The following is an 18158-nucleotide window of genomic DNA, read 5'->3' on the forward strand; positions in this document are numbered from 1 at the left end:
CTTAAGGAAATTTAGCAATTAAAACGGACAATTAAATGTTATGAAGCCAGTTTTACAAGTAATTTTAGAAGCACACTACAGAGTGCTATTTTACCACATGAAATAAGTGTGGGATGTTGTGATAGGAAATATTCAATTTGGGTACTCTTCATTAAAAAGTCACAAGAATTTTGAGTATCCAACGCTATAGCTGATCATGGCTTTGCAATGTTTTAAACCAAGAACTTCTCTATAAATAAAGGTGATGTTACACAAAGATAAGTGAATATAAAGAATTTTAAATGCACAATCAAATGTAACAAAACTGTAATTAGCTAAAAAATAAACATTAACTCAGAGCTTAAAAATTCTAATTTATTTCTCACAAATGCCACTTGATGCTTGACTCACAGCTTTATTTACATTTGTCTACAGCATCATTTCCTCATGAAATGAACTAGTACAGCTCAGTTAAACCAAATGAAATCATAATCATCTGAATTGTCTGTAAACTATTAGCTAAATTTATAACCTTGCATTTGCTTAGTACAGCCAAAGTTTCAAATACAGAAAGCACAAGAATAAACCAATGGTAACATGTAGACTCTAGAAGATCATCTGGGCAAATTTAGAAGGTGGACTTTCAAGAAGTCTGAGGCACAATTACAAGAGAGTAAAAGTTCTTGTGCAACCTACAGTAAACGTAGCAAAGAAAATTAAGACATAAAAAAACAAGGGGAAGTTCATTGTAAAAATATTATCAAAATACTTCTACATAAGATATTTTGTTTTCATCTTTAAATCAGCTGAAGAGAAAAATCACTCATTTTAAAATAAAAAAAAACAATTTTGTTTGGTCTGTCTACTAGATAACCTTAAAACTTTAAAATCTTTAATTGCAGTAGACAATAATTTAAAATTAAGGAAAAAACAAAGAGTGGGTACTGATCCCCATGACAAAAAGTCCCCAAGCACAATTGTTGATTTCCCTTAATATACTTACCTTGCATTGTCACTGAAGATACTGTCGAGAAACCTTTTTGTTTTTAAACCAAAGGACAAGATGGAGCTCAAGTAACCAGATTTTAATTTGAGAAATAAAAAAACCTCCATAAGTATTTTAAGCCATAAGTGGTTTCAAGTGAATAGGAACAGTGTTTCTGCAAATCACACAGAAATAAGCATTTGTTTGTTACTCAGAAGAAAATTTTATGCAGTATTTGAACATCTCCAGGTAAATAAATGTTCATGTAAATTCACAATTCACAATCTCTCTGCTGGTCTTTCACCCAGAGAAATGTACTTCAATTTGTTCCTCATTAACCACAACTTAACTTTGTCTGTACTACCATATGTGATAACTGGGTTTTTAAAAGAAATCACATGAAGTTTCTTAAAACATTAAGACAATAACATCTTGAAACATGTTTTTTTCACCAGTAATATCAATAAGAAGAGGAACTTGTTTGACATTTTTGCTCAAAATTATTGTCAGGAAAGGAGAAATGAGTAACACCCTTTTCCTTCTGCAATTCACAAGATTTTTTCTTCATTAAATGTGGTGGTACAAAGTAAAACTGGATAAAAGAGAGACAAAAATTCTAAGGCACCCTCAGTACAGGGAATTTCAAAATGAAAAAGTTTCCATTTGGCTGTTTTCAACTAGTTTTACTTTTTGTGATAGGAATCCTTTCGACATAGATTAACATGAATAGGCTGACTCTTTTTTCCAATTAACATAAACAGATTGTTTCCAATTACTTTACCAGTCTTGCCTCCAAAGTTCAGGCAAGCTTAAGTTATCCTGTCTTCAATCAATAGACAGCTCATATTTGGAAATGAAAAAACAAGAGTTCAAATTAGGAAACAAAATACTTTGTCACAGCTGAAATAGTTTTAATTGAAGTAAATAGATGTAAATAATGAATGATAAATAGATTATCTAGTTTAGGACATTATGGCTTAAAATACTGTTTACCTTTAATTTCACAAATAAACACAGCTGTATTGTTGTGAAAAGCAATGAAAGGCATGCACCTCTACTAGCAGTTTTAGCACTTCTGACCAAGTAAGACACCAACTCCTTAAAAAATATGCTTCATGCACTGTACTGTTTTTTTTTTAAAGATGTAAATTTTAATACATTATTTCTTTTTTGAACTTGAACGGGAACCAGAATGGGATGATCCAGAAGATGACCTGTGGTGCCTGTAAGACATAATGGAGAAAGCAGATAGTCTAGTAAGCTATAGCTGGTTATCAGCATTCATTCATAAGACTGTGAGAATATAAAAAATAAAACCTCATTATGCTGGCAGAAAAAATATTAAAACAGAAGATACAGACTTATACACATAAAATTAACTAGTGTTCAGATGTTGGATGTGAGCCCAGTAATAGCATAAGAATTAAAAATTCTTTATATTTTACAAGTATCTTCTCTTTTCAAGATATAGCCACCTCTCAATTATTTAAGGTAATGAAAGAAAGCCTTGCAAAAATGTGTAAAATTACAGATACTATATAACAAAGGCATATAAACTTGGTAATGGAAATGTGACTAAATCAATCCCTATGATACACTATAGTGTGGTAAGTCTATATGTAAAACAGATACAGCAAGGCTTCTGTGTATAAAAATATATATTCATAAATAATTACGTTTTGGAAATCTAGGTCACACAAGATGATTGTACAATTAGTTATAGGGTTATATTCATGCAGCTAATATGAATAAGTCAATATATCAACCTGGGTAAAGTAGTGGTGTTCCGAGGGGTTGGCCCTGGGCTCAGGGTTGTTTAGTGTTTTCACCAATCACCTGGCTTATGGAATAGAGAACATGTTCATTAAGTTTAGATGACAACAAACTAGGGGGATTATATGTGGCTAAGATAAAAATTTGCAGAGTGGTAAGAAAGCAACAGAATGAGTTTCACTCAAGTACAGAGTAATTTTCTTACAAAGGAACAAACGCACATAAACAACACTAGTTGTGTGTAACCTTAATATCTGAACTTCAAAATGTGAAGAATAATTCTGTACAAGAAAGAATCATGAGGTAATCCTACCACTGAACCCAGCAATAGTCAGACTCTACCTAATCCTTATTTTCGTAAGTTGAAAGGATATGGAAAATTGGCAAAGATTAGAAAAAAATCATTAAAATGCCTATATAATTAGACATTGAGAATATAGACAAAGGTAAAAACTCAGTAATTAATTAGCCTGTTGCAGAAAAGGCAGACAGATGACATCTGCAGTCTACAAATTATAAAAATTTCCACATGGATAGAGTGATCTAGTAAAGGTCTTTCTCTTAAAAAAGGATAAAAAAGATTTGGACTTCAAGATGCAAAATTTATTAGCTACAAGAACAACTTCCTTGTATCTTTATAGAGGGCATAAAACAATAATCTGCTGTGGAAATGCATTTACACATATTTGAGAATAGATTTCCAATGATTTGAAATAGTTAAATTTTTTTTACTAGAGGCCCCAGATTTCTATTTATATTTAATGTAAAATCAAAATCTTAAATACATTTAAAAAATCAACTTCTAAATTACTTCAACATTCAGCCTCTGAATTATAATCTTAAAAGACAGAAATAACCGAGAGTTGGCTATAATAATCCTATGCAAAAATAAAAATTTAAACAATAAAATGATTAGATAGTGAAAGAGTGGTTTGATCTACAACTTTTCTAAGCAACCTATCAAAGCACACAGGAAAAGCAAAGTAATCAATTTTTTGGAGTTCAAAGTTGAAAAGTGTAATTTAAAATTGGACCAAAGGAGAAAATGAAAATCTAATCCTTGACTAGGAAGTTTAATCTATTAAACACACTTAAGAACACCCATTCTTATTTCTACAGAAACCCAAACCTTTCGGGTGACCGTGATCTTGTTCGTCTTTTTTTGCGATCACCAGATGAAGAAGATCTAGAACGACTTCTCTTTCTGTTCCTCTCAGGAGAAGATGATGAACTTGAATAAGATCTTTTTCGTGGGGAAGAAGAGCCCCTGTGGGACCTGGAGCTGGATCTTCATTGATTGAGAAACAAATCAAACATGTCATTAAAAGAAGAAATGAGGCAGACTGTTCAGCTAACAGCTCCAAAAATAAACAAAAAGGATTTATAACTGAAAATTTTATAAGAAGGAATACTTACTGCATACTCAAAAGAAGACTTCTGGTTCAACCACGAAAACAATTCTACTTAAGTACAATTACTTTAATTTTATCTTTTTAACATTCTAAGTGTTTATAGCTTACAATTAAACACCAGCTGAATATATAAAGCAGAATTTTTTTAAACTTAAGACTATCATTTTAAAGTATACATAAATAGCAAAACCAAAAGGTAATTGCATTTGCATGACTTTATGTCTAGAAAACACATATTCCCATTTGAGAAAAAAATATGTAGGTTATATACAAACTCCCGAGGAAAATAAACATTACAATTCCTTGTGGAATTATGCAACTTACTTAGTTGCTCTAGAAAAGGCAGAGAGAGGGGACAGCAATGAGAAAGAACAATAACTACTAAATTGTCAAATAATCAAAAAAAGTAAAATAAAATGAATAACTTTAAAACTTTGATTTATATTAACAATACTTTTATGAGGGACTATTATTCATGAAGTATGAAGTGTTGACATTCACATGTTTCAGGTAGAAGTAAATGTCCAAATGTTTAAGTGCATATTTTTTTCTTCACTTACATATTTTGTTTGAAGGAATTTAGCTCAAACTTCCCAAAAAATTCACCTTTGGGCTTAAAACAAAATTAGAAAGCCCAAAAGGAGAATTCTTTGGAAAGTTATAAGCAATGAAAAAAATGTTTGGGAAGAATATGAAGGCTGTTTTGTAAATCTTAATTCTAGTACTTCCCAAATGGAGCTAAGACTTAAAGATCTTCACCTACGAAGCACTCAAATAAAAGTACTAACACAATGATAATACACAATAACAATAAATTCATTTGCTTTCCATTTTGTATTGTCTTAATACAAGTTTGCTTATCATTCATTCTTCCTTTAATGTTAAAGTGCAGTTGCCCTCTAATGCTACAGATTTGGCTCTATTAAGCATTTTTATCAAAAGAACTATCATTAAGCTTCAGGGTGAATTCCACATAAGTGGAATTTTAGTCATTTTCTTATTGTTAGATGCTTTAAACAATAAGTCAAAACATAAGAAAAAAAAGGCAGCATAGTTTTACTAAGTTTGAAAAAAAAAAGTAGACTAGTGTCTCATTTGCTTCTTCACAAACTGCTTCCCTCTACAGGTTGAACTAAATGCAACCTGAAGTTAACAGTAGTGCTTACCTAAGACCACATCCTACCTGACTAACCAACCATCCTTCCTGATTTAATCTGTAGAATTTAAGAGGAGTGCTTATTCTAAACATAGTATTTGTGTAAAATTTTATAATTTTTATAATATTGTGTGTTATATTACAAAACACAGAAACGTGTATAAAACGTTCCAGAAACTTTAGTGGATATACATGACAATATAGTTTCTGCAAATATTGAAACTGTCCTACAAAACAGAATCTGTTTTGAGGAAGGTTAATTTTCTTCCTTTTAAAAACATAGTAAACTTCTTTGCATAGCTGTAATTTATTTTTGAACTATTATTGCAAACATAACTTTACTGTACTAGAGATCTGGTGTTAAGACTCTGCTCTATCTTCCTATTTCATCACATTTTAGCTAGTACAAAAATAACAAACCTTGCATAATGCCAAATAGCAGCCTTAATTCAATCATGGGAATGTCTTGGCACACTGCTGGCAATGGAAACATCTCATGGTGAGAAAATTAAGCTGAGGCAAGTGCATTAGTTTTCTAATGCTAAAATAAAATTGACAAGTAGAAGCAAAATAAGAGGAAAAAAAGCAGCAACGCCTTCTGCAGCCTTTAAATATTTTTTTCTCTCTGCTTTACAGAGAGATGCTACCTCATTCACCTTGATTTCGACCCACGAGATCTCGAACGTTCTCTGGAACTGGAACGAGATCTTGACTGCGAACTGGAAGAACTTCTTGAACGGGACCTGGAACAACATGGAAGGATTTTTTTTTCCAGGACAACTTAAATGAACTTTTGAGACATGAACACTGAAAGAAAAATATATATTAGAGTTCATTTTCATATAAAAAGACAACTATTTGAGATATATTTTCAGAACACAGTATTTTAAGGTAACTAAACATTTTATTGCTTAAATACTTATGCCAAAACTTAAACTAATATTGAAAAAGAAAATCAACGATCATTTCCCAAGTTTGGCTAAATTGCTCTAAAAATCACTCAAAATTGTACAAATAAAACACTAAGCATTACCTCACTTTATAACATTGAATACTTCCTGTTCAGAATTTTTAAAGTAACCTAAGGACTTACAAACCCAGGAATTTTGAATGCTGCTGTTTATAATTTAATTTCTGATACATCTCTATCAATTTCCCTTATAAAATTCCTTGTTTCCTGAGTCTCTAGCTAGTATGACACTGTAATTATGATGACATGTGTATGTTTATTTAACTGTTTTTCTATCTACTCAAAGGTTAGAGAATTAAAGAGAAAATATATTAACAATCCTGTCATTGTTTTAGGTAATTATATTATTGAAAACGTAAAGGGGAGATATAGCCCACTTAAATTTTAAAAGTCACAAATGAAGTAAATTCACTTACTAACCTTATACCTTTAATATACCCCTTAAGATAATACTTCGTAGAAAAAGAGGGCTATTAACATTTGCAGTATGGGGCGCCTGGGTGGCTTAGTCGGCTAAGCGTCCGACTTTCGCTTAGGTCATGATCTCGCGGTTCGTGGGTTCGAGCCCCGCGTCGGGCTCTGTGCTGACTGCCAGCTCAGAGCCTGGAGCCTGTTTCAGAGTCTGTCACTCCCTCTCTCTCTGACCCTCCCCTGCTCATGCTGTCTCTCTCTCTCCTAGAAATAAAAAAAACAAAAAACAAAAAACATTTGCAGTTTAAAAGTACCATCTTTATAAGTACTCTTGTAAGCTTTCAGGCTTTATAGTGTTCAAATAAAAAATTATCTAAGTTTTCTTTTCTAGACAGTGGATATGCATGCATATGCAAGTGGGGGAGGGTGCAGGATGAAGGGGCAGGGAGATGGAGAGAGAGAGAGAAAAAATAAATCTTAAGCAAGCTCTAAGCTAAGTGTAGAACCCTAGGTAGGGCTCGATTCCATGACTGTGGGATCATGACCTGAGCCAAAATCAAGAGTCAGACACTCAACCAACTAGGCCACCCAGGTGCCCCCTAAATTATCTGTTAAGTGCTCAATTAGCTAATATTTTTAGCCCTAAAAATCATTAAAATTCACTGCCCATGGTTTCACCAGATCATGTATAGAAATTCTTCATGGGAACATTGTTTATATAAGGTACTGCTTTTGCTCACTTAAAATTTTATTTTCACTGTTGACTATACAATCATATACAGCCAGGTAATATTATTAAAATTTTACATTACTAACAAAATAATATTCAAGTACAACACCAACTAAATCCTCTTTTTCCTGGGCATCTCAAGATCATAAGCATTAAGCCAATATAACTAATATGGCAGAATCGGCTCCTTTACTCAGAATATCTGTAGTAAATCATTAAAACACTGTATAGCAAGCAATGAATTAGTGTAGAAAACGTCTATACTAACCTTAAATCTTCACTTTATTTACTTAGAAATTTCTAAATGTAAACTACCTAATCATGTAGCACTATATGTAATAATTCAAATGAATTTTTAAAATCTATTTTAATAAAAGGCATGGTGATAAAAATGGACCAAGTAAATTTCATATTAGAACTCTGCATTTCTGAAAATATTGGACAATAATTTCATGGCACTAAAAAAAAATTATTTTGTAAAAGCTGACTTGAATGAAATCTCAAATAAAAAGGAAAGCTTATTCAGTCAAGAAAAACAAAATTTATAAATAAAGAAGTTAGATACTGACATTTTGACTGGTGTTACCCTTGACCTGTACCCGTTTACCTGGACCTAGACCTTGAACTTGAGGGGGAGGATGAGCGTGATGAAGATCGTGAATGTGAAGATCGAGACTTTGAGCGACTTCGTCTGTTAGATTTCTTTTTATTACTATCTTCTTCTTCGCTGGCATCAAGATTGTATTTTGAGAGATCAGCATCATCTTCATCCTCATCCTAACAAAAATTCAATCAATTATTTAGACATTTGGATATTAATGCTATCTACTAGGAGTGATGAACAGTTCTGTGTATTGGACATATCCATATGGATATGTGATGTCACCAACTTCTCAGCAAATCCTCAATCCTAAAAGTCTGCCTCCTATATTCCTTATCTCAGCTAAACAGATTGACTATTTCAGACATTTCAAAGAAGTACCCCTAGAAGTCATACTTATTTCCTCTTTTTCTGTCACAATGTATTAACAACTAAGCTATCAAGAATTTGAATTTTAATCCCTTAAAAGTCCTTGAATCCATCAGGCTCTGCTCTTCTCTTATATATTACAGTATAACCTTTTAGGTGGTCTCCCTAACTCTAGAAATCCATTCTGCCTCCCCTCTCTCTCAATATATTGACAGTCACCACCCTGAACCAGGTCAGATAAACATACCTCATTTGTTTCTTGTAAGATTTAAAAATTGTTCCACGCTGATTTGTTTCGCTGCATTTGAGGGCCTCTTATGATCAGACATCGAAGTGTACCCTTAATCTGGATCTATACATCAGGCCATAACACTTTACACTTTGGACTCAGAAAATAAATACCACTTAACGGTGGTGGTTGACCCTCTCAACATTCTCCCCTCTCCTCTAACCACAGTGGCTTACGTATGATTTTTTTAATGTTGGTGGTTTGTTTCCTATTAAAGTGACCTCTATTTATGTTCTCTGCTGAAAGTGTTCCGACCACAGCTCTTGTAGCCAGCAGCTAATATCATTCTATCATTCAAGTCTTAGCTCAAATTCCACCTCCTCAAAAATCCCATCGACTGAAACGAAAGTAGCTCTTCTCATGATCTATTATCATGTGTGTCTTATAACATAACTGCTACCTAAATTATCTTGTTCATTTTTTATCTTCATCATTTATGTTTTTCCCTTCTAGAATTTAGGCTTCATTAAAAGAAAGGTGGTTCTGTCTTAGTTATTACCCCATCTCCAGACCTAGAATAGTGCTTGGCAGAGTGGAAGCTCAAAACCTTTGTGAGAACAAATGAATACACAGAATATAATCTTCACTATAAACAAAGATCAAAAGGATTCATGTTGTATCATAGCTCCAATAAGACTAAGAAGAAATAAGACAAGGAAATCATTTACCTCATCTAATTTATATTTAGAAAGATCTTCATCCTCATCCTCTTCTTCTCCCTCAGATTCTTTATCTTCAACTTCCTTTAAAATTGATGCAGGACCAACTGCCTTCCCCCTGTATTTTTTCTTTTTACGTCCAAACTAGAGAAAAAGTTTCATATTTCTGTCAGCTGAAAAGGTTTTAAAATCACTATTTTTTCCTAAGAAATTACTTTTATATACATCAGTCAACGTGTATTTTTTTAGTTAACTGTAACAATTTTACATTTAAGCCAATTAAGACTTCTTAAAAAAAAAATCTGCTTTAAAAAATTCGAAGTGTACTTATAAAAATAAGATAGATTTAATATTATTCCTTTGCATTTAAAATATTTTTGAAGTTTTCTAATTTGTGTTCAATCTGCACACTAATGTATAGCTTACCTCATCATATTCACCATCAGATTCTTCTCTTTCTATATACTCAACATTTTCTCTTTCATTAAAACCACCACCATAACCTAAAAGGGGAGGGGCATAAACTGTTATCCTATGACAATTCATTAAAATAACAAAAATATGCCTAACAACATCACCTCCAAGCAACAGAGAAAAAGAAAAATGTCGTCAATGGCATTTACCTAGCTATCTAATAAATTACTAGCTTAAAAAAAGCATATAAAAAAAAATCACTACAGAGAACAGTGTCAAAGTTAGATACCTTAGCTGAGAAAGCCCTGTTGCTATACTTCTAGCTCTTCTCAACTTCAAAATGTCCTGTTTTACTTAGCTTATGCATGGAATACACACAGGTGGAAAACATCTATTCATATCATTGCTATAACCAAATTCTGAAATGACTTTCTTCTGTAGTTTATTATAATTCTTCCAGGAAGAGTGTGCTAAGAACTAAGACTCAAAATTTAACAGGTTACTAGTTGCACATAGTCTGAAATCTTTTGATGTATTGAACTTTTGCTGGGCTAAAACGTAGCTAGGGCTTGGAATATTCCTAACTATACAAATACAATGACATAATAAAGGACATCCAAATTGGTTTTAATACAATTGGTTTTTTTTTTAATTTTTAATGTTTATTTTTGAGAGAGACAGAGCAAGAGTGGGGGAAGGGCAGAGAGAGGAGGAGACCCAGAATCCCAAGCAGGCTCCAGGCTCTGAGCTGTCAGCACAGAGCCTGATGCGGGGCTCGAACTCACGAACAATGAGATCATGACCTGAGCTGAAGTTGGATGCTTAATGAAGTCATATGCTTAGCCAACTGAGCCACCCAGGCACACCCCACTTTTTAAAAATACAATTGTTTTTAATATATTGTTAAGAGTCACTCGGGATCTCTGAATTAACCAGTAAACTTTTAAACTGAAAATAATTCTATTAAAAAATAATCAAGTTCAGGAAACCACTATTCTTCGATATCACAACAAATATCTATAATTAGGATTGAATTTTTCCACATAAGCTTAAGAGAAGGTGGAGTTAGTTTTAGAGAAAGTGAGATTTTGAAATCTCCCACTGAAAAAATAATAGAGGTATGTAGGCAAAAGCCAACATAATCTATCTCCCATATTGCACAGCAGTACCAGCACATAAAGGCAGTGATTGAGATTTTGCTAAATGCTAATATAAACTCATAAAAAAGTTTTTTCAAAAGAATTCAGGATATGTGACTTTAAATTTACCAATCACGGGCATTTAAAAAATGATCACTTACCCTGTCATCTTTGTACAACTGTCATGAATAGTAGAAAGTATATTACCTGTCCCCATAAAATAATGTAGTAAGTATAACTTTAAAAAAAGAAAAAAAATCTCACTAATCTTGTTTTTACTATACTTTATACCATTGAAAACTGCAATATGTTGGTTATTTATCCCTCAAATAATTGCATATGATCCCTTGTCTCCTCTTTCTACCTTGTTTAAGGGCCCATATGGATTTTAATTGTAATATACAAGAACTTCCTTTTGTTTCTGTACAGACGACATACAAATGAGAAGTGTAGTAAATACCAGTAACAACTTTCTTTAGTAAAATCTTAGCTCTAGTTTTTCAGAAATCAAATATAAAAAACCAAAACCACGTACAAATGGGTATACACTGAACCTCAAGAAAACAGCTTACACATTTAATGCTAATTATAGATTACAAGCTCAGTTGAAAATCATAATTTTTACGTCTAGATACGTTTACTATTACATCAATATGTCCTGAGATTAAGGTATGAGTACTCTGGTAAACAACACATTTTAAGAGACAACTAACAATAAAGATCTAAGCATCAAAATACTTAAAAGTAGGAGAAAAGCTAAAAAAAATAAAATAAAAAATCCACAGGGTCTAGATGGACAATTCGCATAGGAAAAAATAAAAAGCAAAGTGAACAAATACAATGAAATACCATGATTGTCCTTAGGCCAGTAGTACAGAAAAATGTCTGACAAAAGACTGTATGTGGAAACACGTAAAGATTAAAACAATCCTATTTAAAATTCAATAGACTTTTAAGAGTTCTTTGTTCACATTTAGTAATCTACACTTGAAAAATGATATGGCTAATAAATCATGGCAAGATTTAGATGTTAATTGTTACACATAATTTTGCATAGGTATGTAAGTACAATCACTTTAAAATAAATATCATAGCTAAAAAAGGTAAAATTAAAATAAAAAAAAAAGGTGGGGGGGGTGCCTTGTGGCTCAGTCAGTTAAGTGTCCGACTTCAGCTCAGGTCATGATCTCTCGGTTCGTGGATTCTAACCCCACGTCAGGCTCTGTGCTGACAGGTGGCTCAGAGTCTGGAGACTGTCTTTGGATTCTGTATCATCTTCTCTCTCTGACCCTCCCCTGCTCATGCTCTGTCTCTCTCAAAAATAAATAAAACATTAAGGAAATTTTTAAAATGAGTATCATAGCAAATATAAAGCTATTCTCATCTCATATGGGCTACAGGAAAAAAAAAAACTAGTAGCAAGAAGAACACTGCTAAAATATAACTATTCAAAAAACAGGAGAACAGGGGACCGTGGGTGGCTCAGCTGGTTGAATGTTTCTGATTTTGGGTCAGGTCAAGATCTCACAGTTCAGTTCACAGGTTTGAGCCCCTCATCAAGCTCCATGCTGTGATTCTCTCTTAGGGTTCTCTCTTTCCCCTCTCTCTCTGCTCCTCCCCTACTTGTGCACACAGAATGGCTAAATTACTTCTACAATTATTTAATGGAATAATGCAAAGTCAGCAATCTTTCAGTAGTGCATCAAATTTTCTTTTATTCAGACTATCCCATGAACCTATCCCCAGAACCTTGGACCTCCTTATTAAAAATAGTAGAGAGACCCTGGAGAGCAATGCAGGAGGCTATTTCACAACTTCAACTGCGACCAGCAAAGACAACTAGATATAGCCAGGGAAATGGGAGAGGCTCAAGACAACAGATCACAGAAAAAAAAGAATGAGTAAAGAATAAGTGAGAAGGCAGCAAACTTTGAGGACTTTAGTTGTTACACTCCTGCTCTTGCAACAGTGCAACAGAGGAGTCACAAAATAAGGTCAGAAAATATGAATAGATAAAAGGCTTTTTGAAAATACAATTTAAAAACTGCTAAAGATTTTGGACTTTATCCTAAAAACAGAAGTTTTCTTTATTTTTATTTTAGAGAGTGAGCAAGCAAGCAGGAGAGAGGAGCAGAGGGAGAGAGACAGAGAATCTTAAGAAGGGCTCACACTCAGCACAGAGCCTGAGATGGGGCTAGATCCCAGGACCCCGGGATCATTACCTAAGCCGAAATAAAGAGTCAGATGCTCAACTGACTAAGCCTCCCAGGCACCCGAAAACTGTTTTAAACAAATGGAGCTTTTAGGTTGGAAAATGAAATTAAATATCTCTGGCTGCAACTGGGTAGAAGGGGAATATGTACAGATAGCAACTAAGTAGCTATTTTTCCAAGACAGGATACAGTGGTATCCTAATCTAGTGTAGTCATGGAAAAGAATTTTGAGAGTAGAGATGAGATAAGGAGTTATGAAGAAGGACATTTAGGTGTCTGTCTTATGCACATGGTGGGTGGTACTAATCATGAGAAAGAGATCACCAGAAGAGAGCCAGGTCCTGGGGGAAAATCATGAGTTCAGTTTGGATAGAAGTTTGACGTTTACTTGGTTATGTTGAATAGACAGCTGGATATACGGGTCAAAGAAGTCTCAGCTGAAGACACACATTTGGTATCATGGTGTGCTGAAGTTAGAAAAAAATGCCCGCCCAGAAAATAAAGAGGAAAGAAAGCAAACTTAGGAATTGGGCCTTGAAGAAACCTAACATTCTGTGGTGAGGTAGAAAGGAGATGGCTCTAAAAAGGAGACAAAATAAACTATCAGAGAGAAAAAAGACGAAAAAACATAAAATATATACCTTAGAGATGAACGAAGGAAAAAAAGGAGACAACTGTTATTAGAAAGCCTCAATCTACACAATCAGTACAAAGACTCAGAATGAGAAGAGTAGGGTAGGATTTGAGGATTGAAAAAGGAAATGTATCTAGGACATTAGGTTTTAATGTTCTCACATATGAGAATATCACAAAAAATTACAATTAAAAAAAAAGAATGAGGGAAATAAAACAATTTCTGTTGTAGTCTAGAAGGGCCAGGTCCAGATGATTCTTAAAGAACTAGTGAGTCTCCCCTCTGCCATTCCTAATGTCACTATTTGTTAACATAGAGATCTTTAATGCTTTATTTTGTAAACTGTAATACTGTTAAATAGAAGATGACTTTGTGTATAAGAAAAAAGCATCAAGGTAAAAAACTCAAGGGCAGAACAGACAGAATCCCCAATTACTATACTCTTATAAGAAAGAGACAGAATTGTTAATTCAAACTTTTAGTTCTTTTAAGATCACTTGGGGCACCTGGGTAGCTCAGTGTGTTACACGTCTGACTATTGATTCGGCACAGATCATGATCTCCTGGTTAATGAGACTGAGCATTGGACTGGGCTCTGCGCTGGCAGCATGGAGCTTGCTTGGGATTCTTTCTCTTTTTCTCTCTCAAAATAAATAAATAAACATTAAAAATATTAAAGTCATTTAATTAGAATGTGATTTAATTTTACCTGTTCTTTCTTCTAACTTAGCATACTTTGGAGTATTACACATGTTACACTCTGATCTTCTGGCCCAATTCACGTTACTGCACCTTTAGAAGGGAAAAACAGCAAATTAGTAGACTATAACACAAGAAAAAGAGTAAATTTCTAGACACTCTAGAACGTTAAAATAAAAACTAGAATGAAATCACTATCATAAACAAGTATTTATTAAGAATAATGCAAATACAGAAAATGTACTAGGGCACATTTTCAGAAGAGAAAATATGGATTCCAACAAGACTGAACTATTTAAGCAGAAGCAAAAGCTAAGGAGTATGAAATGTCTCTGTCATTTTTTTTGAAAAATAGGAGACAAATTATATCTGCAATGATTTTGATGCCCTGGAGGGAAAAATCATTTTAAAGGCTTTACTAATTTCTTGGTCCCCAAATTTACCTCGAAGAACAGTAAAGTTATACCTTCCAAATAATGTTTAAAAGTTTTTTCTTAAAGAATCAGTTCAAGTACTAAATTTCACAGCATACCAAATCCAGTGACCTAATCTATTGACAAAAAACTCTCCAGTACAATTTTAATCTGTATTGGATAAGAAATTTATGTAAGACCCTCTTCTGATTAAGTCCCTTTTCATATAGATTTGATTCATCTGCACAACAGAAAAGATGAAAGTTGAAAAAATCTATACAGAACTTGAAATCAAAAATATTAAGAATGCCTAATTACAGACATTTATGACACAACTTATGATTCTAAAATTACTCTGTAAACAGGCAAAATGAATTTTGAGTGTATTTCACATTACTGACAGAAGCTGAACATTTTGAGATTTTTTAAATAATAATAATTTTTTTAATAATAGAAAGAAGTAATAAAAAGAAGTGGTTTTAAATAGTCTTTCCTCCTTTTCATGAAATGCAAGGTTAACTTAAGCATTCATTTACTGGTATACATAATCCATCATGGTGAAAACTAATATCACCATTAAAAATACAGAGTTTTTTTTCGCTCTGTGCTGACTGCCAGCTCAAAGCCTGGAGCCTATTTCCGAGTCTGTGTCTCCCTCTCTCTCTGGCCCTCCCCTCTTCACGCTGTCCCTCTCTCCTAGAAATAAATAAAAATATAAAAAAAAATATTTAAAAAAATACAGAGTTTTTAAAAGTTATTTATACTTTTATATTAGATACAGACTAAATAGTACACAGATCTTTGACTTAGAAGGTCTCCTTGGTTTGTCAATGTGAATAAGAACTGGAAATATTAATGAGTAGTGGCTAGAAATATTATTATGGAAGAAAAAATACATAATTCAAAACACATACGTTTTGCACTGCCAGTCATTAGCACTAAAAAGGCCTCGGCTCTTTTCTGCAAGTGTCTTTCCTATTTCAGTACCCCCAGCTTTCATCATCTTAGCCTCAGTTGTTTTCTCTGAAAATAGCAAAATAATACATTATTAATCTGGGGAAATTTAAAAAATGATCTATAGATCACTAGCCTTAGAAGAAGCTTCCTTAAATGCTTACCCCGACCACATCTATTACAGCTGGTTCTTCTAGCAAAGTTTACATTTCCACATCTGAAAATAAAAGAAAAAATATTTAGAAAGATATTACTTATAACTGTAGAATTTTAAAAATTCGATATGCACAACTTTTTAATGTGTCCTTACTATACACCTACATCCAGAAATTCTAACACTCTCTCAGTCATGTTAATGTTAACTATGAAATAAAAATCATCACAATTTAGGTGGAAAAAATAGGAGATAAATATAAAATTTAAAGTCCAAGATAAGAAACCCCAATCTTTCACTATCCAGTTATGTGATCCTAGGAAGTCACTTAAGGTTTCTGTGCTTCAGTGTTCTATTAGCACCTATCATTGATAATAACAAAATCCCCTTGGCAAAGCTGAAGTGATATCCACTTCAACAATTACTGAGGAGGCACTAGAGAGTTAGAAACAAAAACAAAACAAACAAAAAACATACAAAAATGTGTTGAGTACTGGAAGAAATACATAATCCTAAGGATCGACCAATGGGGAGAATACAGATAAATCAAAGATAGCTTCACAGGTCTTGATAAAATGCTAGAAGATAGAATGGTAAGGAAAGAAGGTAGGTTATACTGACTTAAAAATATACATAGGTTCAATAACTATAAGGAAATGGGAGTTTTGTGGGGCCATTTACCAAATCTCTGAAACCTACTTGAAAAAAATAACCACCACAACCAATAAACTCAACATATGGAGGAACAAGGTATCACTTTTATGTTTATATTCAGCAAATTTAATTAAACAAAAAGATTATCAAGTTCATTTACCAGATCTTAATACTGCATCAGCATTATCAGTACAAGCGTGTTAAATGCCAAGTGATATGCAAAGCTTAAATTTTTAAAAACTGATTACTTTTCTTTGAAAACACATATACTGAATATACATATTGTAGAAATATTCTATTCATATTTGTAACTGAGTTGAATGCACTTAGAGATCTATTTCAAATATTTGTGCATGCTGTCATTAATGACACCATCAAAGACAAATCATTCTACAGGTAATCAGTAACATAAATATCAGAAGTTGTGCTATACCTTTGGAATGGCTTCAACAGTATTTATCACCCACAGCAATGCTATTCATAGCATACGAATTTGTTCTATTCAATACTGTCAGATACACCTTATCTTTCAGATCATCCTAATCGTTATGCAATTATACGATCAACTTATTATGAAATAAATACAACAGTATTTCATTTAACTACTTACATTTAAACTACTTACAAGGTGGATGGAAGTCAAACACTGAGGCGATATGGACTTAATCTCCTTTATGGACATTAGATGATCTAATTCTTTTAAACTAAAACCGATAGCTATCAATTACGAGTATTTGCTATATTTCATTGCTCGACACATTATGCCATCCTGTATTCACTGAAAAGGACCTAATTCTATACCATTTTTTTTTAGTACAGTTAAATAACCTTCTTAAAGTTACATTGTCTGTAAGCAACATAACTGGAATTAAAAATCCACATTTGTTGGCTTCAAAGTTTCTCTTTGAATTTTTATCTTTGGCTAGCCTGAGGACAAGAATTCTGAGACTTTGATCTGAACATGAGTTGTGCATTCAATTATTTGGGCAACTACTTTCCACAGATTTCCAAACAGGTACATCTATTTGAGCACCCTCCAAAAGAATCTAGCAATGTAATAGAGCACACAGAGTTCAGCAGCAACGTCAAAAGGCTGAGCCACTAAACACGTGCTTCTCTGCGGCAGGCATCTCCAGGCAGGCAAAAACACAGGCCTCCTTCCTTTGGGCTCTAAAGAGGCGGAGGGTTCAATTCTCGAGAGGAAATTAAAGCTCAATAATGAGAAGAAAGTTCAGAATCTCCTGAATCCAAGAAGGGTGGTCTTTAGGAGGAAAGTATAAATAGTACGGGAGAAAGCGAGAATCAAAAAAACAAAAAAACCAAAAAAAACACAAAACCCCCCCCAAACCCCAAGGTGAATTATGAAAAGCCAAAAACGAGTTCGAGGAAGCAGCTTCCCGCGAACAAGAGTAAAGTTCTGCAGGAAACAGTCACGTGGGGCAGATCCACCAGCAAGCTGGCCTCGACTCCGGAGATTGCCTTATCGCTGAAACCTGGCCGAGGCGGGGGGGGGAGGGCTGGGGTGGTGGTGTGGAGGCAAAAGGTAGGCC

At 33.5% G+C, this 18158-nt stretch overlaps 1 protein-coding gene across 7 annotated transcripts in view; it reads right to left on the reverse strand.

Annotated features, from left to right (window-relative positions):
- Window positions 1–333: 333 nt before the first annotated feature.
- Window positions 334–18158, reverse strand: part of ZRANB2 (zinc finger RANBP2-type containing 2) — a 30637-nt gene continuing 12812 nt past the window's right edge. For 4 of the 7 annotated variants that reach the window (XM_077776412.1, XM_077776408.1, XM_077776407.1 and 1 more), the window contains 9 exons: window positions 15965–16017; window positions 15761–15869; window positions 14444–14526; window positions 9761–9837; window positions 9344–9478; window positions 8024–8193; window positions 5962–6048; window positions 3867–4025; window positions 334–2187 (listed from right to left, as the gene is read on the reverse strand). In XM_077776412.1, the coding sequence (XP_077632538.1) occupies window positions 2124–2187; window positions 3867–4025; window positions 5962–6048; window positions 8024–8193; window positions 9344–9478; window positions 9761–9837; window positions 14444–14526; window positions 15761–15849 (864 nt within the window). In that variant the 5' untranslated portion in view covers window positions 15850–15869; window positions 15965–16017 and the 3' untranslated portion in view covers window positions 334–2123. Of the gene's footprint in view, window positions 2188–2730; window positions 2805–3866; window positions 4026–5961; window positions 6049–8023; window positions 8194–9343; window positions 9479–9760; window positions 9838–14443; window positions 14527–15760; window positions 15870–15964; window positions 16018–18158 lie in introns of all 7 variants that reach the window. The other 3 variants (XM_077776409.1, XM_077776411.1, XR_013338193.1) reach the window with 2 other exon arrangements.

Source organism: Crocuta crocuta, unplaced genomic scaffold, assembly GCF_008692635.1.
Source record: "Crocuta crocuta isolate KB4526 unplaced genomic scaffold, BGI_CrCroc_1.0 scaffold342, whole genome shotgun sequence".
In the NCBI taxonomy this organism is placed as follows: Eukaryota; Metazoa; Chordata; class Mammalia; order Carnivora; family Hyaenidae; genus Crocuta; species Crocuta crocuta.